The sequence below is a fragment of the Mastigoproctus giganteus genome, chromosome 9 (genome assembly GCF_048544385.1).
Source record: "Mastigoproctus giganteus isolate SK-2022 chromosome 9, ASM4854438v1, whole genome shotgun sequence".
Classification (NCBI taxonomy): domain Eukaryota; kingdom Metazoa; phylum Arthropoda; class Arachnida; order Uropygi; family Thelyphonidae; genus Mastigoproctus; species Mastigoproctus giganteus.
Window position 1 is genome coordinate 129,320,434 of NC_143583.1, and position 27,930 is coordinate 129,348,363.

At 35.9% G+C, this 27,930-nt stretch overlaps 1 protein-coding gene across 1 annotated transcript in view; it reads left to right on the forward strand.

Moving 5' to 3' along the window:
* Las (lipoyl synthase, mitochondrial) overlaps window positions 1–27,898 on the forward strand; it is a 144,989-nt gene extending 117,091 nt beyond the window's left edge. Inside the window, exons 9-12 of the mRNA XM_090381046.1 lie at window positions 793–863; window positions 10,334–10,445; window positions 21,980–22,046; window positions 27,793–27,898. Of these exons, the coding sequence (XP_090237172.1) occupies window positions 793–863; window positions 10,334–10,445; window positions 21,980–22,046; window positions 27,793–27,883 (341 nt within the window). The 3' untranslated portion in view covers window positions 27,884–27,898. The remainder of the gene's footprint in view (window positions 1–792; window positions 864–10,333; window positions 10,446–21,979; window positions 22,047–27,792) is intronic.
* The last annotated feature ends 32 nt before the right edge of the window (window positions 27,899–27,930 follow it).

A 27,930-nucleotide genomic window follows, 5' to 3' on the forward strand; every position in this document is an offset into this window, starting at 1 on the left:
ACTATCATTATTTTAGTCTATCAAATGGAAATCTAATTTGATACCATATTTACAGTATTTTCTGTACTTATATTTGTAAGACTTGCTACGATGTTTGATTTGTTTTATGTAGTAAGTTATTTATGGCACTAGCTATTGAGCCATTTAAGCTTTGCCAGACAAATTTTAAAAAAACAAACAAACAAACAAACAAATATATATTTGTTAAAACTCTGACTGAATTCAACTGAACCTTTGCAAAACTACTATTTTTTTCTTTCAGACTACTTTGTCTTCTATGTCTTTTTGTCTTTCTTTATGTCTGCCATTTATGTCATCCCTCCATACTCTTGATGTTGTGTGGTGTGCATTCAAGTGCTTTTATTAAACTGAGTGTGCTGTAACCCTTAAAAAAGGTTGCAGAATACCAGGATCACTATTGAATGGGCCATCAGTTTGCATAAATTACAGTATAGGATCATTTGAATTGAACTTTGGACTGTCAATCTATTAAACATGCAGATTGATTCTAGGTGTTTTCAGTTCATTAAAGTACTCACATTCAAATACTTCACATTAGCAGATTAGTGCAGAGCTACTTTATAAAAATTTTAGTTTGACTGATTAAAATTTCTGTTATGTTATGATTTTTGAATTTGTTGCTTACATTTTTATTTATTGTTTTTTGGGTCATATACGTGATCCATTAAAATTGTTTGTATACCTTTCATTCAGTAACTGTGATAACAGAGTAATTTTATCTCTCAACTTGAAAAGTGCAGAAACATTTTTTTTTTTTTTTTGTATTTACAGATTTAAGAAAGGCAAAAGTAGATTGCTTAACCCTTGGCCAGTATATGCAGCCTACTAAAAGACATCTGAAGGTAAGTGAACATGAAACAGTGTCTCTAAATTTCTTAAATAATAACTCATTAAGACAGGTTCATATCTGTCATCCTTTCAGTTTTACTGGGAGATTTCCAGAAGCTATGGACCTTTTATAGTTTTACAAAAAGTTTACCTTTCTTACAGATTTCAGTGAAATTTGCATTATGTTCAAATAAGGACCATCTAAAATTATATATGTAGGCTGAAAGCTATCATTCAGTTGTTATGCTCTGCTCATATTGGCAAGCAAAGAACAGCATAAACAAGATTTGACAAGTAGTAGTAGTAGTAGTAGTGGCATGTGATGCAAGAAAGCAACTGTATGAGCTTATGCAGCATCAGCCAAAAAAAAAAAAAAAAATCGCACCATTCCCTCCAAATGCCTGTTCAGTTCCTCCTTAAATTTATTCAACCTATCAACTTCCACAACGACAGATATAAGTTTGTTCCAGCAATTAACTACCCGCTGGCTAAAGGCAAATTTCCACACATCTATTCTACATCTGTCCTTTCTTAATTTGGATTTATGCCCCCTTAGGTTCGTAATCTGAACAAATGGAAGGATCCATCAGAATTCAGTGTGCTGAACCTATTCACAGCCTTATACACCTCAATCAAATCACCGCACAGTGCCTAGTCTCCAGCCACTGCAATTTGCAGAACTTCAGCCTCTCTTGGTAAGAGGATCCCTTCATTCCCCTCACCAATCTTGTTGCCCTTCTCTGTACACGCTCAAGCAGATCTACATCCTTCCTAAAATGAGGCTTCCAGACCTGTACGCAGTACTCAAGGCGTGGCCTGACCATTGCCTTATACAGAGGGACAATCACCTCCTTTTCCCTGCTAGCAAAATTCCTGTATATCATTGACAAAACCCCATGACCTGCCCTGGCAGCCTGTCTGCATTGCTCAGAAAACTTCATATCTGACTGCACAATTACTCCAAGGTGTTTTTCATTTTCTACCACCTTAAGTGTAGTACCACACAGTTGGTGCTTTTCTCTCGGGTTACTTCTACCCATATGCAGTACTTTGCATTTGTCAAGGTTAAACTTCAGTTGCCACTTCTTAGCCCATCTGCCCAAATTATCTAGATCCTGTTGCAGTAGCACACTGCCATTACTGTCATTAACAACCCTGCCAACCTTTGTATCATCTGCAAACTTCAACACTAAACCTGATATACCTTCATCAATATCATTGATAAATATACTGAACAACAGTGGACCCAACACTGAACCCTGTGGGACTCCACTAATAACATTAGTCCACGAAGAGCAGCACCCATTGATTACCACCCTCTGTCTTCTCCCACTTAACCATCCTTTTATCCATTGTAGCAACTTACCCTTAATACCATTCTACTCCAATCTGCACAATAGTCTTCCATGCGCAACAGTGTCAAAAGCTTTCCTGAAATCCAAATATGTGATATCAAAATTATTTTTTACATCCAGTTCCGTGAATGCATAAGTAAAGTTCCATGAAGTTATGTGAATGCATAAGTAAGTTAGGGGTACTAGATAAATTTAAAGAAAGTCAGATTTAGAGGGAGAAAAAAACTTTAATATTTTTGAAAGTAATCACCATGGCAGCTACAGACTTGTGTGGTTTCTTGTATAGCTATTGGAAACATTTTAAACTACATTTGAACTGAGTGCCAATAGTTCCCTTGTTTCCTGTCTTTTAATGTAATTTCAATCTGGATTTGACCTTGATAAGCAGGATGTGGGCTGAGAATGAAAAATTAGCTCTACAGTCTCACATTTTGCTAGAAACTCCTTGATAATTAGCACAGAATGTGGCCTAGCATTGTTGTTGTTTTGTTGGTGCTGTGTTGTGCAACATGAAGTAGCACCCTTTTTTCTCAAAACTGAATGTTTACTTGGTGAATCCTTTTAACCAAATGATCCAAAACTTATGCATTGTATTTGTTATTTACTCTCTTAGTTAGTGAACAAATTCCTTACAAATGATTCCCTTGTTACTGAAGAGTGATCAAAATCTTTTGGTTGAAACATATTTTATTGTTATTGCTGTTCTAGTCTCTTTATTTGTGTTTTATGTTATAATTGAATCAGGCAAGGAGGAATCAACAACAATGGATTGAATGAGCTCATTGATGAGCAGTTTTTGTTAACTAATCCAGCATCTTTTGTTAGAATTGCACATTTCTCTGTTAATGGTGAAATGGGAAGTTTTTTTTTTTTTTTTTTGGCTGATGCTTTATAAGCTTGCTTTCTTACATCATTTGCCAATACTAATACTACTAATGTGAAGTTGTTTTTCCCCTTCATTGAAAGAGTCATTCAGTAATCAGTCAGCAAACCTTTCGACCATTTCTGGGGTCAGTGTTGTTGAATGTTCACATCACTCATCATTTTTCATATCCAAATGACTATCCCAAAATCATGCAAAAACTAGTGTAAAGCACTCGGGTGAGATCACTGCATCATTGCCATTCCTTTGTTTTACCAATTTGCACATCTGAGTCACACCTTTCCTCCATCTTGAAACAATATTTAATGTTCATGCTTTGTTCTATTGCTTAACACAATGACAGCATTAGCATTAGTAGGGGCATACGATTTAAGAAAGCAAGCTTATGCAGCATCAGCCAAAAAAAAAATCCGATTTCACCCTCTGTTCATTCCAAATGCCTGTCCAGCTCAGCCTTAAATTTATTTAGGCTATTAGCTTCCACAACAAAAGATGGAAGCCTGTTCCACCAATCAACTACCCGCTGGCTAAAGGCAAATTTCTGCACTGTCATTAACAACCCTGCCAACCTTTGTATCATCTGCAAACTTCGACACTAATCCTGATATACTTTCCTTGCTGTTTTTCTTTACATCCTTTGCCAAATCTATTCTACAACTATCTTTCCTCAATTTGAAACTGTGCCCTCTCAGGTTCTTAGTCTGAGCAAGACGAAGAATCTCATCAGCATTCAGCTTGCTCAACCCATTCAAGGCCTTATACACCTCAATCAGATAACCTCACAGGTGCCTACTCTCCAGGCACTGCAGTTTGCAGAACTTAAGCCTTTCTTGGTAAGAGCATCCCTTTGTTCCCCTCACCAATCTTGTTGCCTTTCTTTGTACTCATTCTAGCAACTCTACATTCTTCCTAAAATGAGGCCTCCAGACCTGTACACAGTACTCTAGGTGTGGCCTGACCATTGCCTTGTATAATGGGATTATCACCTCCCTGTCACTGTTAGCAAAATTCCTATATATCATTGACAAGACTCCATGACCTGCCCTGGCAGCCCGTCTGCACTGTCAGCAAACGTCATATTTGGCTGCACAATTACCCCCAGGTCTTTTTCACTTTCCACTTCCCTGAGTTTAGTACCACCCAGTTGGTACATTTCTCTTCGGTTATTGCTACGCATATGCAGTACTTTGCATTTGTCAATGTTAAACTCCAGTTGCCACTTCTCAGCCCATTTTCCCAACTTATCTAGATCCAGTTGGAGTAGCATACTGTCATTACTGTCGTTAACAACCCTGCCAACCTTTGTGTCATCTGCAAACTTCAACATTAAACCTGATATGCCTTCATCAATATCATTAATAAATATGCAAAACAACAATGGGCCCAACACCGAACCCTGGGGAACTTCACTAATAACATTTGTCCACAAAGAGCAGTGTCCATTGATTACCACTCTCTGTTTTCTCCCACTCAACCATCCCTTTATCCATTGTAGCAGCTTACCCTTGATGCCATACCTCTCCAATTTGTACAGCAGTCTTCCACGTGCAAAAGTATCAAAAGCTTTCCTGAAATCCAAGTATATGATATCAAAATTATTTTTGGCATTCAGTTCCTTTGTGACCACATCATAGTAACTAATCAAATTGGTCAGACAAGATCTCCCTTTGACGAACCCATGCTGTGTCTTAACTATTACTGCAGTCTTGTCTAGATGATCCCACAATGTTTCTTTAACCAGTGATTCCATCATTTCCCCCGGAATACAAGTTAAACTAACAGGTCTATAGTTACTTGTGTCACCTTTTGAACCTCTTTCTGAATTGGTTATACATTTGCACATCTCCAGTCCATGGGGACCTCTCCTGAGTCCAAGGACGCTCTCATAATTATGGGTTTGCTTACTTCCTTTGCTGCCTCCTTTAATATAACTGGATAGATCCCATCCACCCCAGGTGCCTTCCTTAATGTTTAACTTCAACAATTTCTCCTCCACTTTGCTCTCAGTTATTACAAAATCACTTAGCTCCCTGTTAGCATTTGATAAACTTCTGTTACTCCCCTCATTGAATAACTCCTCATGTGTGAATGTAGATGCAAAATACTCATTCAGTTTATCAGCTACCTGAGCATGATCATCAATATTCACCCCATCTATGTTAAGTGGTCCAATCTGATTCATCTCCTTCCTTCTAGAGTTTACATAAGTAAAGAACTCCTTGCTGTTTTTCTTTGCATCCTTTGTCAAAGATTTCTCATCTGCCTTTGCCTGCCTAACCTCCTTTGTGACTTGATTATAGACTAGTTTATACCTGCCACAGGCTTCTGTGTCACCTGATTGATACTTTATGTGCATCCCATACATTCTTTTTTTCTGCCACTAGCCTCATTAATTCATCTGACACCCATTTAGGCCTAAACCTTGAAGAGTATTTCTTAGTTGGATTGAAAAGCCTAGTAGCCTTCAGAATTAAGTCCCTGGAGGTTCCCATTTAGAATTCACTGTTGGTAACATCATCAGTTGATCCCACTGTACAGAATTTAAAAACTGTCTGAGACCTCTGTAGTCACCTTTGCAAAACAAAAGCCCTTCCTTTAGCATTGATGGTAGTTACATCATTAAATAATTCCCACATCAATACATTGTGATCACTGTTGCCAAGTGGTTCCTTTATCTGCAGATTCTTAATGCATGAAGAATCACTACTAATAATCAGATCAAGAGTATTACTCCCTCTGGTTTCCTCTAGAACATGTTGCTGTACCAATAAATCCACAAAAGTGTTGCTAGTGTGTGAGTGACCAACCCACAATTTCTCCAAAAATCTCCCATTATAAGACATTCTGATTTACTGGCCCACTCTATTTCTCTGCACAATTGTTCATCATACTCATCAGATTCATTAGGCCTATAAAACACATCTACTCTTGTTTTTCCTTTCCCAGTGCTTAATTCACACCAAACAGACTCAACACTGCATTGTCCACTAGCATCAATTGGAAGCACTTCCTTAGGTTTTGTGTGTTTCTTAACTAACAGCATAACCCCTCCTCCCTTCCTGTCCTGTCTATCCTTTCTGTATACATTGTACTCCCCAAATGCTAATTCTGAACTGCTTATGTCTGTGTGACACCACATCTCCGATATCCCAACAATATCTGCCTTTGATGTCTTGACTAGCACTTCAAGCTCATCAAATTTATTAACTATACTCCTAGCATTGGTGTACATGCAAGTATACATGCACCTGTTCCTGCTCCTACATAGCCCATGTATTTACTTATTCCACTATGACTCCCAGCAGTCCTGGAAATCCTCATTACCTTGCTTTCCAGGCTGCTGCCCATTCTAATAGAAGCAGTACAAGAATCACTTTTGCCTCTGCCTGTGGTCACTGTTAACCTTTTAGTCTGTGTAACACCCCACGCTAGCAGTTTTCCGACCCACCTAACACTGCCTCGATAGCATCAGCAAATATTCTTGCACTCTTTCTATTTAAGTGTATCCCATCCCTGTAGATACAGTCTCTCCTGTCAACAAGCGCAGACCAGGCTGAAAAAAATTCTACCCCTTGAGCCTTGCACAATCTCTCCAGGGCCGAATTGATTTTCAAGGCTCTCATCATATACTCCCTATTATCATGTCTGGGCAGAATTGCAGACACTTTCACATTCAACCTTAACTCGCGACTTTTTTTTCAACATTGACCTGTTTTTGTTGAGTAAATCTGCAGATCTCTTACTCCTAATATCATTACTTCCAACGTGTACAATATCACCTTTTGTGCCCTGAAAAGATGATATCTGCTCTACAATGTCATCAACTTTTGCCCCTGGCAGACATACCCTGGTCCTGTTCCACCTATCCTTCTTACATAGTATATTCCCCGTCTCCCTGACAATAGTCACCAACAATAACTAGTTTCTTTGGGACCAGTGCATTCTGCCCTGGAAATTGCCTCTGTGTTGCTTGATGCCCAGGAGTGAGCTCTGTCATCGAGCTGGGCAGCTGAGAGCCTGATGGGCCCCTCATATTAATTTCTTCAAGGGCATTTATCCTACACCTGAAGCTCTCGTAGACGCCCATCAGAACACTGAGTTGCCACTTAATTTCTTGACACTCCAGACACCTGGCACACCCGAAGGCATCCTCCTTGGCTAGATCATGTCCTGTTTTTGAAAGGTCGGCAAACATTTCACATTTCGCACATTTTTTGAGACTAATGCATTGGAGAATCGCCCCCTTCATTTCTCCCCCGAACCACAGCACTCTCGCTAGTCTGTGATTTTTGCTTCGCAGCTTTAGTCTGGGTCATGATTTCCATTTAAATACAATTTAATTAACAATGAAATTTAATAAGATTAATAATATTTTTGATTAATTGATAATACTATAATAAGCTAACAGATTCCTAATACAGTACTTCGTATTATGCTATCTAGTTTTACTTTATACCTTCGCTATCAGTTCGAGATATATATACGTTAAGCTATTTCTTATCGACTACATTATGGCGGCTAGTTCAACAATATTGGCGCCAACACCGGGAGTTGTAACTTCCAAAAATCGTTGGTTAAATTCAAAATAAGAAGCTAACGAACGCTCCTAAACCTATTTAATCTATTTAATATTCGATATTATTTTTGCAAATTATTTTCGTGGGTTCAGTATTCTGCATTTAGGACGACAAATTATATTTTTCTTACTGGAGGCACATGAATGCATGCTACTGTTGTGACATTGATGTACAATATAAGCAAAATGAAAGCCAGCCGTCTGCTACCAGGCACAAGAAAATCCTGAGAAATCTCGGGATTTATCTGGCTAATGCAAAATTAGCCAGATAAATGACCGAGAAGATACATTTCAGTCCTAAATTTGGGGGTAGTATTGTTTGCTTCGGGTATTATTGCATCCTGAGATATTTCGTGTAGTTCCAAATAACTTTTAAAACTAAAAACAAGATATCTTGGGATAATCCATGAAGGAGTTAGTATGTTAAAATAAGTATTATGTTGTTTATATGTACAGTTGTATATACCTGTTTAAAAGAGGATCCATATACCTTGGGACATCATTTGATGTTTAATACTTGTAATTTATGCAAAAAAATGGGTGACATTTTTTTCTCTTTTTTGAGTTATCACTTTAGTGAGCTTCATAACTAAGCACAAGCTGTATAATTAGAATACACGAACCGTTGACTAGCTTGATGTCACTTTAGAACAACTGGGAGTGTCGATGGGCATAATCAAATGATTAATAATCAATTATTTCAAAATTAAAACTCTAGTCTTGCCATGTCTTATACCTTTCAACTAGTCTCTCCCTTACCTTATATGTATGTGCGTTATTCAGGAAATTTTCTGTATATATGTGGCTTTTGTGGTTAGGTCTATCTACTGGCTAACCTTGCAACTTGCTACAAACACAGAGCTAGGTAGTATTACTGGTATATACTCATTTGGTATACACATTGTGTGTTGTAGTTACAGGCAAATGGTATAGCAGTTTAGCTAACAGTATTAGAAATTAAGTAAGGGATAAGGATAGAAATACACTCCTGCCCTTGTATAACCTAAAAGCTCGGAGTGTGGGAAAAAATTAATTGGAGGAAAGTGAACAGTATGTGAATGAAGAATTATATAATATTGGTGTAAATACACCATAGTTTACCTGTAAATTTAATTACATAAGTAGTGTAATGGCATCATTTGATTATATCTCATATTGTGGCTACCTTCACAACAAGATACCAGGTATTGCATACTTCGAATAAATAACGCTTCTCTAGTAGAAGAGACTACTGTTATTTATTCTCAGTGCACACCACCACCCAGACGCATTTCGGACCTTGTTGATTCACTCATCGGTGGGCGGGCAGGTACCCTGATAATGCAGACATGTCATCATGGTTGTGAATTTAATTCCACAATATGAGAGTGAATGAAGAATATAAAGTTAGTGCTTGGGTTATTTTGAAGCCCAGTTTCCAGTATATATATGGAGAGCATGAACATAAGATAATTGATTATGGAAATGCTATAATTGATTATTTTGATTATGAACTCTTCATTATGCTTATCACTACTGTGAGACTGGTATATAAAATAACCCACTGTCTAAGTCTGATGAAAACAAACCTAGAAATGAGAGGGAAGTGGATAAAAAAATGCTGACAATTTATAAAAAAAAAATTCTGACAGGTATGGGAAGGTTCAGTGCTCTATTTTCCTGTTGGGCATACAGTACAAGAGGAATTCTTAAAGTCCTCTTAAGTTAGGATTCTAGTTTAGCTGGTAGAGTAGGATTTTCCATCCCAAGTTTATAGTGATTTTTTCATTTGTTTGGAGAGATCTGGTTTCAAGTCCCATTAATGACTGGACTACGCAAAAGCAGAGCAGTTGCTAAGCCTGTACAACTATTACTTATGCAGTCCCAAACAGGTGCAATGATATGATGGTTTATTACCCTTGGAGAGGAGGGTGACATGCCCGTGGTTTGATTATTGCACCTGTGCAGAGGTCTGGGGGGGGGGACTGACCCCATCTAGTAGAGCTAAAACTTTTGACCGATCTGTCTAGGCCCTCTGTCTAAGGAGTGATGCCTCCTCTAACATTCCTGTTGCTTGGTGATGCACATCTCTCCCTCCCTTCCTGATCTGAGCAGAATTGGCTCAGTTTTTTCTTATACTTTCAGAAACAAGTATAGTTTTGTTATGGTATTTCTTAGCAGGAATCTTTCTTTCTGCTGACCTGCTCATGAGGTAAAACTGCTATATAGTCACATGACTTAGTCATCTGTATACTATATATAAATTAAAATTTGGGTCCCACTTTGATGAAAGGAGTGACATAATAACAAATGAAAAATGTAATTTATTAATGAAAATAAATCATATGACATCATAAAAAATAGAACAAAGTTATTATATTTCTGCTTAATTAATGTGTACTTTACTAATCCAAAATATGCAAAGGGCCATGACAAGAAAAAACTATAAAATCACAAATTGAAAACAATTAATGAGAAATGGCACATATAAATACGATATTACTTAATAATTCATCAGGAAACAATCACCAAAGGGTACCCTTGAACTATGAGGTGAATCCATCAGCATATCCTTTCTAATGATTTAGTCTGGTTTGTCTATATTATCTATTGGTCAAATTTATTTTTTTTAGTCAGAGTCATAAATAAGTTAAATAGTTTTATGAGTGATATTTTGCCCTTGCACTCTAGGTTGTGGAGTATGTTACCCCAGAAAAATTCAAATATTGGGAAGAGATAGGAAATAAGATGGGTTTCTTATACACAGCCAGTGGTCCTCTAGTGAGATCATCATATAAAGCCGGTAATATTTATATATATATATTCTTTTTATATTCATTATTTGTAAGCAGTAGGGTTACCAGAAGTTTATACCTGAAGTAATTATTATACTATACTATTAAATTTGTAGTATTAGCTATTCCTTATCTGGTGCAGAGTTACCCTGAGTAATAAATTTGTTAAAGGAATGTGTAGTAGATCACTGCAAGCAATACTTAATACATCACATCAAGAACAACTTGCCATTTTTCTTTCAGTGTGGTACTTAGTTCATGGAGGTTTATGCTGTCAACACAGAGTTTATTTATTTATTTTTTTTTTTGTTTTGACTGGTGAGGTGCTGTATATGCTTTGCTTCCTTACGTCATGTTGCTAATTCGAAAACAGCAATGGCATACCAAAAGCTAAGAGGCTTTTGGTATGCCATTGGCAAGCTGGAACATTGTTTCCCACAAAACAAGTATGGCAGAAGATGTTATTATATTAATGGTACATTGCCCAGTTTTGCAGAAACTGATTATTGTATAAACTGTTGAGATAGTAAGTTAAGAATGATTAATTTCAGATCATACCAGCAGATGCATGTCCCTTACCATAAAATAGTGATAAGGGAAAACAAATGATTTAAATCAGCAGCCATGAGCAGTAATACAGAAAGATGATACTGAAACTGAAGAATAGTGATAGTGCACTTATAAATATAATAATAATAATAGTACTGGAGGCATGTGATGCAAGAAAGCAAGCATATGAGCTTATGTAGCATCAGCCAAAAAAAAAATATCACATATCCATTACCTCTAAAAGTTTGTCCAGTTCCTCCTTGAATTTATTTAAGCTATCAACTTCCACAACTACACATGGAAGTTTGTTCCAGAAATTAATCATCCGCTGGCTAAAGGCAAATTTCCACACATCTATTCTACAGATGTCTTTCCTCAATTTGAATTTGTGCCCCCTCAAGTTTGTAATCTATGCAAGCAGAAGTATCCCATCAGCATTGAGCCTGCTCAAACCATTCAAGACCACCTTGCAGGTGCCTAGTCTCCAGATGCTGCAACTTGTAGACTTAAGCCTCTCTTGGTAAGAGCACCCCTTTGTTCCTCTCACCAATCTTGTTGCCCTTCTCTGTACTCGTTCTAGCAACTCTACATCCTTCCTAAAATGAGGCCTCTACACTTGTACACAGTACTCAAGGTGTGGCCATGACCATTGCCTTATTCAAAGGGATAATCACCTTCTTTTCCCTACTAGCAAAATTCCTGTATATCATTGACAATAACCCATGAACTGCTCTGGCAGCCTGCTCAGAAAACTTCATATCTGACTGTACAATTACTCCCAGGTCTTTTTCATTTTCTACCGCCCTAAGTGTATTACCACACAGTTGGTACGAAGGCGCCTCCGTAGCCAGGTGGGAAGGAGCAGCAGTGTGTAGCACACGCTTCTTGATTAGACCGGGGTTCGAGCCCGTCACCACCAAATATGGAGGATGCAGAAAGGTCAGGGAATGACCACCGCACATCCCGAAGCAATATAGCCGTAGTTGCTAATGCTCCTAAAAAAAACCAAATAACAATAACAAGTTGGTACGATTCTCTGGGGTTACTTCTACCCATATGCAGTACTTTGCATTTGTCAATGTTACACTTCAATTGTCACTTGTCAGCCCATCTGCCCAACTTTTCTATTTTCTGTGGCAGTAGCATACTGTCATTAACAACCCTGCCAACATTTGTATCATTTGCAGACTTCGACATTAAGCCTGATATAGCTTCATGAATATCATTGATAAATATACAGAACAACAGTGGGCCCAAAACACCGAATCCTGGGGGATTCGATGGACTAATAACATTAGTCCACGAAGAGCAGCGTCCATTGATTCTCTCTCTCTCTCTCTCTCTCTCTCTCTCTCTCTCTCTCTCTCTCTCTCTCTCTCTCTCTCTCTCTCTCTCTCCACCCACTCAGCCACCCTTTTATCCATTGTAGCAACTTACCCTTAATACCACACTGCTCCAAATTTGTACATTAGTCTTCCATGTGCAACAGTGTCAAAAGCTTTCCAGAAATCCAAGTATATGATATCAAAATTATTTTTTGCATCCAGTTCCTTTATAACCACTTCATAATATTCAATCAGATTTGTCAGACAAGACTTTCCCTAAACAAACCCATGCTGTGTCTAAATTATTACTGCAGTCTTGTCTAGCAATGCAACTTTAATCAGTGACTCCATTATTTTCCCCAGAACAGAAGTTAAACTAACTGGTCTGTAATTACTTGCAAGTTCTAGAAAGAACATTTTTTTTTTTTTTTTTTCATGTCAATTTTTCCAAAATCTGGAGTTCCACTGTTGTGGTTCATGTTTAAGTTGTAATTTTTGTTTGAGATTACCATTAGAGGTTTGTAATCTGAATATAGGACCTGTGCTTGCATATAATATTGGCTGATAGGTTGTATTTACACTCTCATTTTCAAGAATTCCAGTGTGCCCTGGAATAATCAGCAGTATTTTAATTAGACACCATATTAGATTCTTCTAATGTCACAGCATCAGCAGTTCGAGATTAGTAAAACTTTGTTCCCCCTATATTCTTACTCATTGTACTTGCGAACAAGAACGTGATAAGGGGTTTGTGCCATGATGCTCATTTATTGAAATATGCATCTTGGTGTATAAAACATTATAATAGCATGTTTCTCGATGGATTATTCCTCTTTATCGCTTTATAGCCCTTGTTCCATGTGACAATAGCAGCTGATTTTATGAGGATTCAGGGTATGAGCAGTAGCATGAATTCTTTTTGAAACTTTGTAGTACATTTGGCACTTTTGACCCATTTTTGTTTTTTCTCTCTTGTAATACTTTTATAGCTTTTACTTTGCTTTTGGCATTAGTAGAGGCACACGATGCAAGAAAGCAAGCTTATGTAGTATCAGCAAAAAAAACCCTTCCCATCTCACCCATCCATTCACTCAAAATACTTATCTAGTTCTGCCTTGAACATAACTAAAGGCAAAACTGGATAGACTGGTTTTGGTTGTGCTAGGTGAGAAATTAACAATTTTTCAGATTTCTACTGTACTGCTGTACCATAAAAGTGAACTTTTTGAAAGTTTATATGGATATCAGTATCATTTGTTAATCAAGGCATTTGTTACTGCCTAAGTTCACACAAGTTGATATTTTAAGCTGTAGATATCAAAGTGTATTAAAAACAGTAATTACATTCATTCAAAATAGTTAAAAAATAGCAGAGAAGGCATCATTCAAATAGCATAAGACTAATACAGAGAATTATACAGGGAGCGAGGGAATGATGTCAGCAGTGGGGAAGATGGATCACAAATTAATAACACATACAACATACCTGATATCATTCCTGATGAGGTAGAACATGCTTTGAAGAAACTGAAGAATCAGAAGCCCCAGTGGAAGATGAAGTTATTGTAAAGTTGTTAAAATTGGAAGGAATACACATGACACAGAAACTGGCAAGATTCTTCACAAAATGCATTAGAAAAGGAGTGACACCTAATGGATGGAATAATGCAGTCATAGTTTTGCTGCATAAGAAAGGAGATAAATCAGAAATTGGAAATTATAGACCAATTAGCTTGTTATCCCACATCTACAAGTTGTTCACAAGGATCATTACTAACAGATTAGAAAGAATACTTGATGAGAATCAACCGAAAGAGCAAGCTGGCTTTAGGACAGGATTCTCAACTATGGATCACCTTCATGTAATATCACAGCTAATGGAGAAAGCAAATGAATATAAAACACCAATATGCCTGGCATTTGTTGATTATGAAAAGGCATTTGACTCCATACAGCATAAGGCAATGTTTCGGGCACTGGAAAGACAAGGCATAGAGACCTCGTATATTATGATTTTGAATAAAATATATGAGAACGCTACCTCCTTTATTAGACTAGACAAAGACATTAGCAAATTTAAAATTGAGAAAGGAGTTCGACAAGGAGACACATTTCTCCAAAGTTGTTTACTGCTGCCCTCGAGGAAGCTTTCATAAGAACAGACTGGTCGCAGAAAGGAGTCGATGTGATTGGAAAGTACCTAAACCATTTACGATTTGCAGACAACATTGTGATCATAAATCCCCAAACAATTAGAGGAAAATCTTAATCAGTTATGTGGAGTTAGTAAGGATTTCGGACTAAAGATGAATATGGCTAAAACAAAAATAATGATGAACAAGTATGCCATAGAAAGGGATATAATCATCGAAGGAGCAGTAATTGAAAAGGTGGATTCATATACTTTTTTCTGGGACATGTCATTAGCTGTAATAATGATAAATGTCTGGAAGTCAAGAGAAGAATAAATTTTGGATGGATAGCATTCAGGAAATATAGTCACATACTGAGGAGCAATATCCCAGTTTGTCTGAAACGTAAAAAAGAACCAATGTGTACTCCCCATCATGACTCATGGAAGTGAAACTTGGTCACTCACCAAAATAATGGAAGAGAAGCTGAGAACTACACAGCAAAGAATGGAACGAATTATATTAGGAATCAGACTGTTAGTTAAGAAGAGAAACACATGGATTAGGCAGCAAACTCAAGTAAAGAACATTCTTATCAAAACTAAAGGACTAAAATGGTCTTAGGCAGGACACATAGCTTGAAGACATGATGACAGATGGACTAAGAAAATAACAGAATAGTAACCCCAGAGGAGCTAGAAGACCTGGAAGACAATGACAGATAGACAGATGGAAATTCACGAGTTTGTGGGTAGTAAGTGGATGGCCATTGCGCAAAACAGAAGGAACTGGAAAGTTGCTGGAGAGGCCTTCATCCTGCAGTGGATTGAAAATGGCTGATGATGATAATGATGTACTCTTAGGGATAAGAACAGGAAAGCAGGACTGCTTCTTTGCCTATTCAGGAAATATTATGCCTTTTAGCATTATATTCTTGATGTATGTTCACTATGTACTACCTCATATTTCTCTATAAAATTTGTTATAAAATTATAACCAACCTCTAATGGCTTGTTTCTGTTTGTCTTGTTAAAAATACAAGGTAGATAATTTATGCAGCACATTACATTTCAAGTGCATTGGATTTCTTAATTTATTTTAATTAAATTTAATTTCATTTTTGTTATTAATGGGAACAAAGGAAATAATAACTATCTTGTTACCAATTAAGTGACAATTGATTAACTGGTTATATATGTTATTGTTTTCACTTCACTGCACATACCTCATAATTTGTGAAATGCAACACATATTTCATGCTCTGTGATGTAATAAATTAAAAAAATAGCAACTGCATCTCAGTTTGTAGTATGCTAATACGACAATTTCATGAAGCACTTTATTTTATTTATTTCTTCATGGATTTTAATAACATTTGAGGTATAACATGTATTTCACGTCTCTGCTGTTATTAATTCATGATATATATATATTTAGTAAACTGATAACAAAATTATAAGTTCTCAAAGTGCAACTTTTTCATAAGTTGAGAACATTTTGTTTCTGTACATCCATCATACTGCCTACTCATTCCTCCAATCAGTGCATGGCAACAAACATAATTTCCAATATATGGTATGTGAATAGGATATGTGATTGGTACAAAAAAATTAGTAATAAAATAATAATTGCTGGATTTATATTGCGCTGAATGTAATGAAATTTACATGGCTCAAAAAATCTTTTTAAAAGAGATAAATATAAAATTTCATGAAAATCCATCCTGACAGTTGAGTTACGAGTTACAGACGGATGTGAAGTCAGTGGGTGCTTACAAATATATGTGCTAAAAGTTAAAATTAAATCTGAATTTCTGAATTGTTGGGTTACTTAAAAAAATAATCTATTTCTTGTATATAAAAACATAATTTTCATAAGAAATGCAAAAATTCAGAAATTAGGGATAAGTGGTAAAAAAAGTTTAGGAGTGTATAACTCAAAGATTTCAAGAAACACTGCTATTAGATATCCACTGCTTCCTCTTAATTATTCATAAAGCACTTAGATTGATAGTTTTCAAGTGGTTAATGCTAAATCTACACATCTGTATCTCGCCAGAACAATATTAAACATACAAACTGTATTTTATAAATTCATATACTTATAAAATGCTGCCACAACTGAAACTGAGGCTTAAAGTTGCCACTTCTTATTGGGATAAGAAGTTGCCACTTTTTATCCCCATATCAGGAAGAAGTAACTAAACTATTTGAATCAGTTATCTCTCTCATAAAATTTGTATTAGAGACTGAGTGTAACAGGGCCCATCCAAATTACAAGTTATACTAACTATCTTGCACTGACACATAGAACAGTCTTGTAATAGCACATTATTAACGACTAGGGCCTGGTCTCATTACTGTGCAAAGAGCAGGAAGTGGAAAGAGTACAAACAGGTTTATATGCATGTGGTTGTCCAGAATAGATCTTTAACAGCCCAGAGGGTTTTTTTGCAAGGTTATTCCCCTAAGTCATGTGTGGCTCACATCCTATTCTACCCAGGACTGATAGAAATAGTTGCTGGGGTATTAGAGCACAATATTCAATGTAGGCAATTACCTGACAGTAAACATCAAGCTGTTTTCCCCTCATTAAAAACCCAGTAATGTACAGAAGAGGAGTAATATATAAAGTTTAGTACTTATTATTATTAGCTGTAGGGTGCAAGGAAACCTGAGATTTATGCTGCACCAGCCAAAACTTGCAGTGTGATGCAAGCAACAACGACAAGGCAAGGCAAAAAATGTGTCGTAGGGATTGTTTTGGGAACCACATAAATACCATATGTAATGCTGATTTCATTTCAGCAGTAACTGAAAATACAAATGTTTAACTCCCATTCTGCTATTACCATTGATCATGAAAAAGTTCAATAATGTTGGCATTGGCTTGAAGCAATTTACATCTGCACCATGAAGTGATGTTATTGACAGAGACAGAGGAATCCACATCCACCCTTTGTGTGAACCACTTGTTCTGCAGTTTGATATATTGATAGAGTGCATGCAAATAAAAGGAGTGGGAGATGAATTGCCATCAGCTTGTGCAAATGTTAACCACTTCATCCACCCTTTGTGTGAACCACTTGTTCTGCAGTTTGATATATTGATAGAGTGCATGCAAATAAAAGGAGTGGGAGATGAATTGCCATCAGCTTGTGCAAATGTTAACCACTTCCATACATTATCACAATATCACGAGCCGACCGGGCTAGCCGAGTGGGTAAAGTACCTGCCCGGCAACCCAAAGGTCGCGGGTTCGATTCCCGCCTCGGGCTTGGATCAAAGTACTGCAAAAACCTTGGGAGGTGCAATATGGCCACAGAAGCCGATGCGCCAACAACTACCAAATCAAAAAAAAAAAAAAAAAAAAAACAATATCACGTGGCTTACACGTATGTGTTTTTTGTATTTAACAGACTACCACTCTAATGATACTTAATTGAGAAAGACAGTATCAAATTGTCAAAAGTTAATATATCATGATGTGGTTTTGTGTCATAGCGTAGTCTCTATTTGCAGATTTTAATTGTACAATCCCACTTAAAAGTTTGGAATCAGTGTATGACAGCAGTTTTCGTTAATTTTTTTTGAAATTAGCCATGACAATGTAAGGCTTAATATAAGAAAACAAGAAATTGTTTTCTTATATTAAGAAATACTAAACAAAAAATCTTAAATTCTTAAGATTTTTTATTAAGCATTGAAAAATTTAGAGCAAAAAATATTAAAATGATTAATATTAACAACTATACTGATTTTTAATCAAAATACCCTCCACCAGATTTTATCAGTGCCTTTAAAAGACTAGACCGGGGTTCAAGCCCATCACCACCAAATACAGAGGATGCGGAAAGGTCAGGGAATGACCACCGCATATTCCCAGAGCAATATGGCCTTAGTTGCTAATGTTCCTAAATAACAACAACAACACCTTTAAAAGATGTGGCATTCTGTCAGTTAATTTTGTAATAGTGTCTATAATAGTCTAATAATAATCTTGACCAACATTATTCAAAGAGATCTGTAAGGTTCCCCATAAATTTTGGGAAGATCATTGAAGATGAGCAATTCACAAATACGGTCTAGATAATCCCATAAAAACTCAATTTGGGTTGCCACAGCATAATTTGCAATATCCTCTCCTGTTGGTTAGTTGCTAGAAAGTCCCTGCACAGCTTACTGCTTTCAGTCATTGTCTTATTGTAATATAGAATTTCTTCCACAAAGTCAAAGTTGAAAGGATATTGCATTATATTCAAAAAAGTTTCTATAGCTTTTTTTGCTTAAAATTCTTTCAGTTCTGATGTCACCCATTCCAGAAAATGAGAAGCAACCCCAGAACGTGATAAAATCACCACTGTGCATGACTAGGCACTAAACAATGTGGCACCATTTTTTCTTCAGTTGATCATCTCACATAAACTACACTTGGATCAAAAATTTCAAATTTGGATTCATTCGTCCACAGTATGTTTCTCTACTCTTCCGTTGTCCAATGTTGGTAGCTCTTAGCCCAAGCCAACTGTTTCTTTTAATTTTCCAATTTTAATAAGGATTTTTGGACCGGTACACAACCATGAAGCCCTACTTGTTTGAGATGAAGTTTTACATTGGATGTATACACAGGAGCTTCTCTCTTCCTATTGAACTCAGCTGGATTTCAAGTGCAGTAAGTCATCAATTGCATTTGAAATCAGCATTATGGGCTTATCTTGTGCTTCTGTCATTACACGCAGTCTTCCTGATCATGGTTTGTCCTTCTACCAATCTCCTTGAATCATTGAAGGTTAGTTTGTACTCCTTTAAATGAAACCCCTTTTTTACCAATACTTCTCATGGAATAACTTCCTTTATACTGAGTTATAATAGCCCTTCTTTTTCCAACACAGTTCCTTATTTCTTGCCATGTATATCACGAAACACACAACTTACACCAGACACGCTTTCTGAATGACAGATTATTCGATATTATAAATGGCAGCTCTTACTCCAAGTTACATTATTGCAAAATACTCTAGAATCATTTACAATCTTATGTAATATTGAAACAATACTTGCACTTTCCAGAATATTCTAGAATCATCTATAATGGTCTACCAAATTCAGGAATCTTTTATACCTTTCTAGAACATTCTCCAATATTCTAGAAAGTTCTTGAATATTTCTTAAATGTTATATCAGTTTTTTGAGTTTTATACATAATTGAAAATATTTTAATAAAAATTGGTTATCGAGTTGGGCTCATTTTAATAAAAACTTTGAAAATTAAGAAAAATGAAACGTGATTCAAAACTTTTAGATGGGAGTGTACGTAGTCTTTAATCTTATTCAATATGCACATTTTAAATATCAAAATTTTAATTTTAACCACTGTAGTGTTTGTGTTCATCTTAATTGAAACAGCGTGAGTTACAGTGGTATCAGCATTTTATAAAATACAACAGATGTTATAGGCACCTCCGTAGCCAGGTGGGCAGGAGCAGCAGTGCGTAACACATGCTTCTTGATTAGACCGGGGTTCGAGCCCGTGACCACCAAATATGGAGGATGCGGAAAGGTCAGGGAATAACCACTTCATATCCCCGGAGCAATATGGCATTAGTTGCTAATGCTCCTAAAAACCAAATAACAACAAATGTTATGTTCTTCACCTTTTAAGGGATTTTTTGAAGAACTCCATAAAGGACATGCAGAAAGAACCATTTTTGTCATCAAATATGAAATGTTATTTGTTATTCCACATTACAGCTTTTCTCAGGACATCATTCCTGCCAGGAGTCAAACCTACAGGTTTGAATCCAAATTATGTCTGTAATAATAGAGTCAGTAGTTATAAAAATATTGTAAGATCATCTTGAGAGGATTAGAACTGTGAGGCAATCACAACGTGGATTTGTTAAGGTTACGTCATTCCCGACCACTGATTAGCTGCTCAGAGATGGCGCCTCTGTAGCCGGGTGGGCAGGAGCAGCAGTGCGTAGCACACGCTTCTTGATTAGACTGGAGTTCGAACCCGTGACTACCAAATACGGAGGATGCGGAAAGGTCAGGGATTGACCACCACGTATCCCCAGAGCAATATGGCCTTAGTTGCTAATGCTCCTAAAAACCAAATAACAAACAAACAACTGCTCAGATTAGACGGGGTTGTCACAGATGAACTGGGTGAAAAGAATTTTGACATCATATTGGTTGATATGATTAAAGGCTTGTAAATAGTATTCCCTCTATGGATTCTTTGCTCCCAGTTAACATTTTAAACTCTGTGGTCAGTGCAGTGCTGGTCTCTCATTGGTTCTTTCTGCATGTCCTTTATGGAGTTCTTCAACTTCTTTCTGTGATTTTTATGGATTGACAAGATCAGCTCTCCTTCATTCCCAACTGTGAAATAAAAATAACATACCTAGCAGTTACCTTGAACCACATTTTACTAAAGGGTCTTAATTTTTAGGAGACTAGGAACACCACAAAGTATTCCCTAATTTATATGAAGCTCCAGAACAAAGATAGGAGTGTGTGTGTGTTTATACATTTTTAAAAAATTCTACTGTATATAAATATTACATTAGCATAAAAATGATCTAGAAAATGAAGTCATTAAGAACTCACTCATATTTACATAGACAGTACGTGTAAATAAATTATGTAAATATTTGTTCCTCATCATGGAATCCCAAGAGATGAGTACTTGTGGAACACCAGTTGAGAAACACTGGTATACAGAATGTCTACTGCTATGGTTGTTCTCTAGACTTCAGCACTGTATAGCCTGTTCCTTTTCAAAGTCAGTAAATTTACTTGCTTGTCATTTCTTAATTTTTTTGTCTATTTACAAAGCTAGAAGATTTAGTATATACATTTGTTTTGGTTATGAATGTCATTTATAGCAATCTAATGTGTTATATCTTGATTTAACATATAGAGTTAAATAATAAAATAATACTTAATATATTGAAGAGTAATCTCTTAAACATACATAGATAACATAAAATGATTTGAAATTAAGAGTATTGGAAAATAACACTACTCTGTATATCACATGTTTCCTATGGCCAGTTGAACTCAGTGCAATCTCCTAGCTATAGAATTTACTTTTCTTTTCTGCTTGCAAGTTAGTTTATTCAAGGGACTGTCTTATGTGGAAAATGATTGCATGTGAATTCTTAGCATAATGTAATGCTAAGAATAGATCAGTTTTATTATTATGGTGTGTCTGTGTGGCTAATTAATTTTCTCTTAATAGAGATAACCTATAATTAAAGAAATAAAGACAATGCCAATTTTTTTGGTGGGGTGGCATGGGCCTCATGAAAATTAATGCCAATCCAGCAGAATTGTAAAAAAAACAGAGATAGGCAAAAAACAAAATAAAGGGAACATGGTATGTTTTTATATTGTTTCCTTTACACAAATATGTAGCTAAGAAAGGAGAGAATGATTGACTATTAATTTAATTTTAATTAAAATTTTTCTGTTGCGTGTTAATTCAGTGTCTAATACTTATAAAAGTTTTTTTAATGTCTTCATTTTTTAGGTGATTTTTTTTTGAAAAATTTGGTTCAGAAACAAAAGAACGAGAAAAAAACAGATATGTCTCAAAGGTAGTATAAACTAATTTAGCTTTTTGGTTGATGTAAACAATTTGTACAAATGACAAGAGTGCTGTATTAATATTATAAATAAATTATCAGACAGTATATTTTGGTTTACATTTGTTTTTATATTTATATTTCTAAATAATAAGTTGTTAAAAAAATATATATTGTTAGCTGTTGTGGAGAGATTCCAGAGTTAGTTGTTGCTCTGTTTGAGAAAAGAAGGGTACAGGCACAGGTCAGCAGTTCCATCTGGTGATATATAGGAATTTCTCTGCACTAAAGGTGGGCATGCTTGGACACCTCTATGTTATTATTGAGGGAATGGGAGATTACAAGTATATTCTGCTGAAATAGTTACCGAATCCTGGAAAAGGGTTAGCCATGAAAGAGGAGGAAGGATGGTTAACTTTCCAGAATTCCTGTTTATGGAATTCTTATAGTCTTTCTGTACTTGGAAAATTCTAAATTTGGAATGCCTTGCCTTCTGTTGCTTGTAAGATGTGTGATGGCATTTTTCTGTAGATTGCCATGTCTGGTATAATTGACACATTCATCAGTTCTATTTTTGTAATTTGTGGAGCATCTGTCTGACATAGTACTTTTCACAACTGCAGTTCAACTGATAGTGTCCATCATTCAGAGGAGCATGGTTTGTTTTGCTTTTCGGCTGTTGTCTCAGTTGTGAACCTTATCCCTAGGTGGTAGAGGAAGAGGAATTGAGGCATATCTGAAAAGCTGTTATCAAGATTGAGAGGGGGATTGTTGCCAGTGGTCTAATTGATTGTAATTTTCATAGAGTATTAGTTGTTTTTAATGATGTGCCTTGATGGCATGAATTTATTCTTCCAGGAAATGTGAGATGTGCAAATCTTAAAATCCTGAGAGCCTGTCTCTTGATTGTTCTTGTTTTTAATGGGAGTGGGTGGTTAGAGTGGTAGTTCATTATTATTAAGATAATTATTGGTTTTTGTATACAGAGATGCCAAGCTGATTATTAGCGATACTACTATATATGGATCATATAATGATGGAAAAAATTAGTGTGTTAATCTGGCCTAGATCTTACTGACTAAATTTTTTTATTAGATTTTTTATTTTTATTTATTTATATTTTTTGGGGGAGCAGTTCCCAAATTCCTTCATTATTTTCCATCAGATATCCTAATATTTTTTGCCATATAACCTGTAATAACTATTGCAAGAGCAGATGATAGAGCATTGTTGTAAATTCTGATATTTTGTCTGAAATTCTCTGGCATTGTCAAACTACACTTCTTATTCATTAGTCTGTATTGGAACCATTGCAATCACTTGAGTAAAGCTGTATGCCATAAGCAAATGATTTGTGTTCCACAAAGCATTCTTCAAGTGTCACATACCATGAAACTGCAGCGTGACTTCATGTTCCTATTGTTGTAAACAATTGTTATGATGTCAAGTGGTGTGCAGAAATATTTAGGCTTTTATGATAATTCCTTGCCAGCATGATTTTTTTACCTCCACTAATATCAAGTTTTTTTTTTCTGTCAAATTTTGTGTAGATTTTGAAAATAATTCTTAATTTCATATCGTGTCACAGTTTCTACATATACAAGTTTTTGCCTTTAACCATAATACATGTATCTTACTAAAATTTAGGGAAGTAGATATGGTACTGATCTGTTGATATTACCTGCAAATGATAATGTTTGCATGTGCTTTTAGATGGCAGTAATGTTAGGGAGGGTTAACATTTTCAACCTTGTCTGTCTGCCTCCCACCTCTCTCTTTCCGTAATGAAAAGGTGTCAACACATATACAGTTTATCTGCATATTGTTTGTTTCTTCTGTGACAATTTCTGCTTTGTGTGTGGATGGTTTACGACAAAAACTCAGAGGAAGAAAAGCTACAGTATTATAATGTACATATTCTTGATACTTTTGTTGCAAGATTGGTAGTCAGGACAGAACTTTAGCTCCACATATGTACTGTACTACCTGAACCACAAATGTGAGGATGGTTAACTGGGAAAATTAAAAGTATTCCTTATGCTGTTCCTGTGGTGTGGTGACAGTTTCACAGTGGCATTGATGATTTCTATTTCTACATGAAAGAAATATCAGGGATGTCCAAAAAAAGCATGCACAGCATCAAATTTTCTAACATATCATCTACAGTAAGGTCTGTTTCACATCATGAAGACTTGCCAATGCCAGATTATCCAAAATTATGGGATAAAGGAAGCGGTGATGAATATAACGAGTGTTCTTGTGTTGCAGACTTTTCTGGACCATTAACTTCAAAAGATTTGGACTACCAGCCAGAAAATGTGCCACACTTAATTAAGCAAGAAGAGTTGAATAACTTAGTTCATGATTTCAATATCTAATGACCAAGGAAAACTCCTGAGTTCTAGTTTACAACAGTGGAAGTTATTTGAAGCAGAAACTAAAATTACAGTATATCAAAAACTCTCACAAAGTATTTTCAAATTATTTTTTTATGGAAGATGGTATGTGTTCCTGTAAAGATATCAGTGGCCTTCTGAATGAACCAGGCATCAAACACAATCCTAATGAATGGTGTATATTCATTAATGCGTCAACATTAAGTTTAAAAACAGTTTTGCTGCACAATGGGAATGCAGTCCCATCAGTTTCTATACTTCATACTATGTTGGCTTGAAAGATATATAAAAGTAGCCAAGATCCTGAGTGCATTAAAGTACCATGACTTTGCTTGAAATGTCTGTGGTGATCTTAAGGAAGGTAATTGGATTTCTCACTGGTCTTCAGGAATGTTTCACAAAATATTGTTTTCTATGTTTGTGGAATAGTCATGTAACAGAAAAACATTATACTGTGCATCAGTAGGAAAAGAGGAAGGAATTTTTATCAGGAAGAAGTAATATAAAATATATTCCAATAGTGTAACACTAGTGGAAAGTTTGCATGTAAAGCTTAGATTAATGAATTTTGTTGAGGGTAAGGCCCTGGATAAAGAAGGAAGTGGATTCCTAAGGGAACTATTTATCCATTAACTGATGCAAAACTGAAAGAAGGATATTTCATTGAAAGAAAATGGATTTCTTTTAAGAAGGAAAGAAAATAGTTATGAATCTCTGGTGTTAACCTTACTGAATTTTATAAAGATATGTGCTGCTGAACAGCTTTGAAAAATTCATTTTCTTCATGCCCATCAATTTTTATCTTTGGGAAATGTAAGTGATAAGCAAACAGAATGCTTTCATCAAGGCATATCCATGATAGAAAAGCAGTACTGAATTCCTGGGATACTACCATGATGCAAGATTACTGCTGTCTTAAGAGGGGAAACTCTGAGTGGCTAACATTTCTAAGGAAATAGAATATATGTAGTACATTATATGTTTAAGTATTTTAAAATGAATGCACTCATTTTTAAGATAGCTTATGTATTATTGTACATTTTAAATTGGTCATTTATTAAGTTATTAAATTTTAATATTGAAGTGGAAATGCGAAAAAGAGATAACTATAGTATTTTTTTGAAACAGCAGATCAATTTCCATTAGAATATGCAACTTTTGCTCTGGAAATACTTTTTTTTTTTTTTTTTTTTTTTGTGGCTAGTGTAATTAAGAGGTCAAGAAAAAAGATGGATCTTCTTGCCCTTCTGCATGGAAAATTTTGTCTCTGCTAGGCTGGTCATATGGTTATGAAATTTAATAAGATCTATTCTGCCATGTTTTTTTATTACACATGCATCATCTGCAAATCTTAACCAAAACCAAATGGGCTGGAGGGTGGAAGCTAACAGTGCATGTTCAAACTCCACTATGCATACATCTGTTAGGGGTGGGTAATTACCCATGCTCAAATCTCATTTTTGAATGTAGAACTGATTTACCAAATAAGAAAGTAGATTGGCCTATTTTGAGATCTAGGGCTTCTGCATGACAGTAACAAAACTTTCCATGTTTCAGGGCAAGAAAACCCTCCCCTTTGTTAACATCAACATTAATGTGTCTAATAATTGACTTTGTACCTCTGTCTAAATAACAGATGAATACTTTATCAGTATTGAAATACCAGCCCACTGAAGGCAATAAAGGGACAACCTCTGGCTCCTAAGGATTCACACACCTCACACGCTTAAAAATGACCAAACCCTCAAAACTTAATCAATCAAACTATTTGGAACAACCAATTTCCCCACCTTGATACTGACCTCAGTTCACCTTCTACTACCAAGGGGATAGGGTACATAACAGAATATTCAGAAAGCACAGTACAGTATCAACAGATCTTCCACTTCTCAGTCCCCCCCCCCACAAAATGTGGGATGTTGTCTACCAACTGAACTGTTATGAGATGTATTACATTGGGCAAATTCTCCCCAAATAACAAAAAAATATTAATGAAGATGTCAGTCAATACCAAACATGCAATCTACAACTACGTGACATCACATACCCACATACCATATAATATATTCAATCCACATACTGTATAATAATAATAGACAATGCATTTTAAATTTCGGATGCTGAAATTCTCAATATCAGTCACCATGAAAAAAGACCGCCTTCCACATACAGGAAAAACTACAAGAACACCACAAACAGGAATGTTAATAGGCTAATCATTCTGCTCTGCATGGCTAATGCTCTTCCAGGATTAGTATAGCCATTTCAGGAACAAATACAGGATTCAAGGAACAACATGTAGAATTCATTCAGGAACAACATACAGGATTCAAGCATGCCCAGACGCAGCCTTAGTGCAGAGAACTCCCATACATCACCCAACTGATATGTCAACCCTTAGGATTGCAGTAGGAGTTTATGAAGAAAGGGGCCTATGGCATAACCAGGTGAAACCCTCTCTTTGCTACTAGCAGTGAAGAGAGGGCTTCATCTGGTTATGCCATAGGCCTCTTGCAGACAATGTGATTATCAGTTTCTCTACCCTGGATAGTTGTCCAAGATGTTATGCTTACTTTCTCTGTGTTTGATATTTTATTAGAATTCAGAATGATGGTATCTTTAGATTAAATACTCAATTATATTTTATTTGTAAAAGAAAAGTGATTTCATTTTAAGTAGCCACCCATATCATTACACTAATAAAAACCAAATGTGAATTTTGTATATTCACTACAGATATCTAACCAATCAAGAAGTTTGTGTGTTTTAACCTTACCTATTGTGAATCATAGATATTGTTTTCCCAAATCTTCCAGGGTTCACAAGATTTAAAGTATGATACAAAGAGCAGGCATGTAAAATGTACAATCTAAAGTTAGAGTTTCTGGCATATGGAATTGAGGATGTTTGGTTCTTTAAAGACAGTTGTAACAAGTTCCAATCATTCATTTGGACCTCATACAAATAGGGTGGACTCCATATATATCAGTAGATATCTAATATATTACCATAAAAGGTTCTTCTATCTTTCGTTGTGTCAATGTCCAAGTTGATTCACTTTTTCCCCATTCACTTTTATTTTATCCCTTAACTACTTATTGAAGTTTTTTTCTGGGTTATTTCCACTAAACTTTTGAACAAAATGAAAGAATTGCAAATTTATTAATGCAAGTTGTAATTTTCATTAAATGTGGGAGTAGTGTTAATAACTAGACTTACTGATTTTGGAGGGGGGAGAGATGTCTTGCATTAATAACTGTGCTCTTCCCCTAAATCTGCCATTAATAACCATACTCTTCTGTCTGTTTGTCTTCATGTCATTAAAACTTTAAATGCATACAATGCTCTGTATACATTTTCAGAAGTCCTTGTATATATTCCATACTAGGAATACATCTCTTTAGGTCCAGTGGGCACCTCCGTAGCCAGGTGGGCCGGAGCGACAGTGCGTAGCACACGCTTCTTGATTAGACCAGGGTTCGAGCCCGTGACCACCAAAT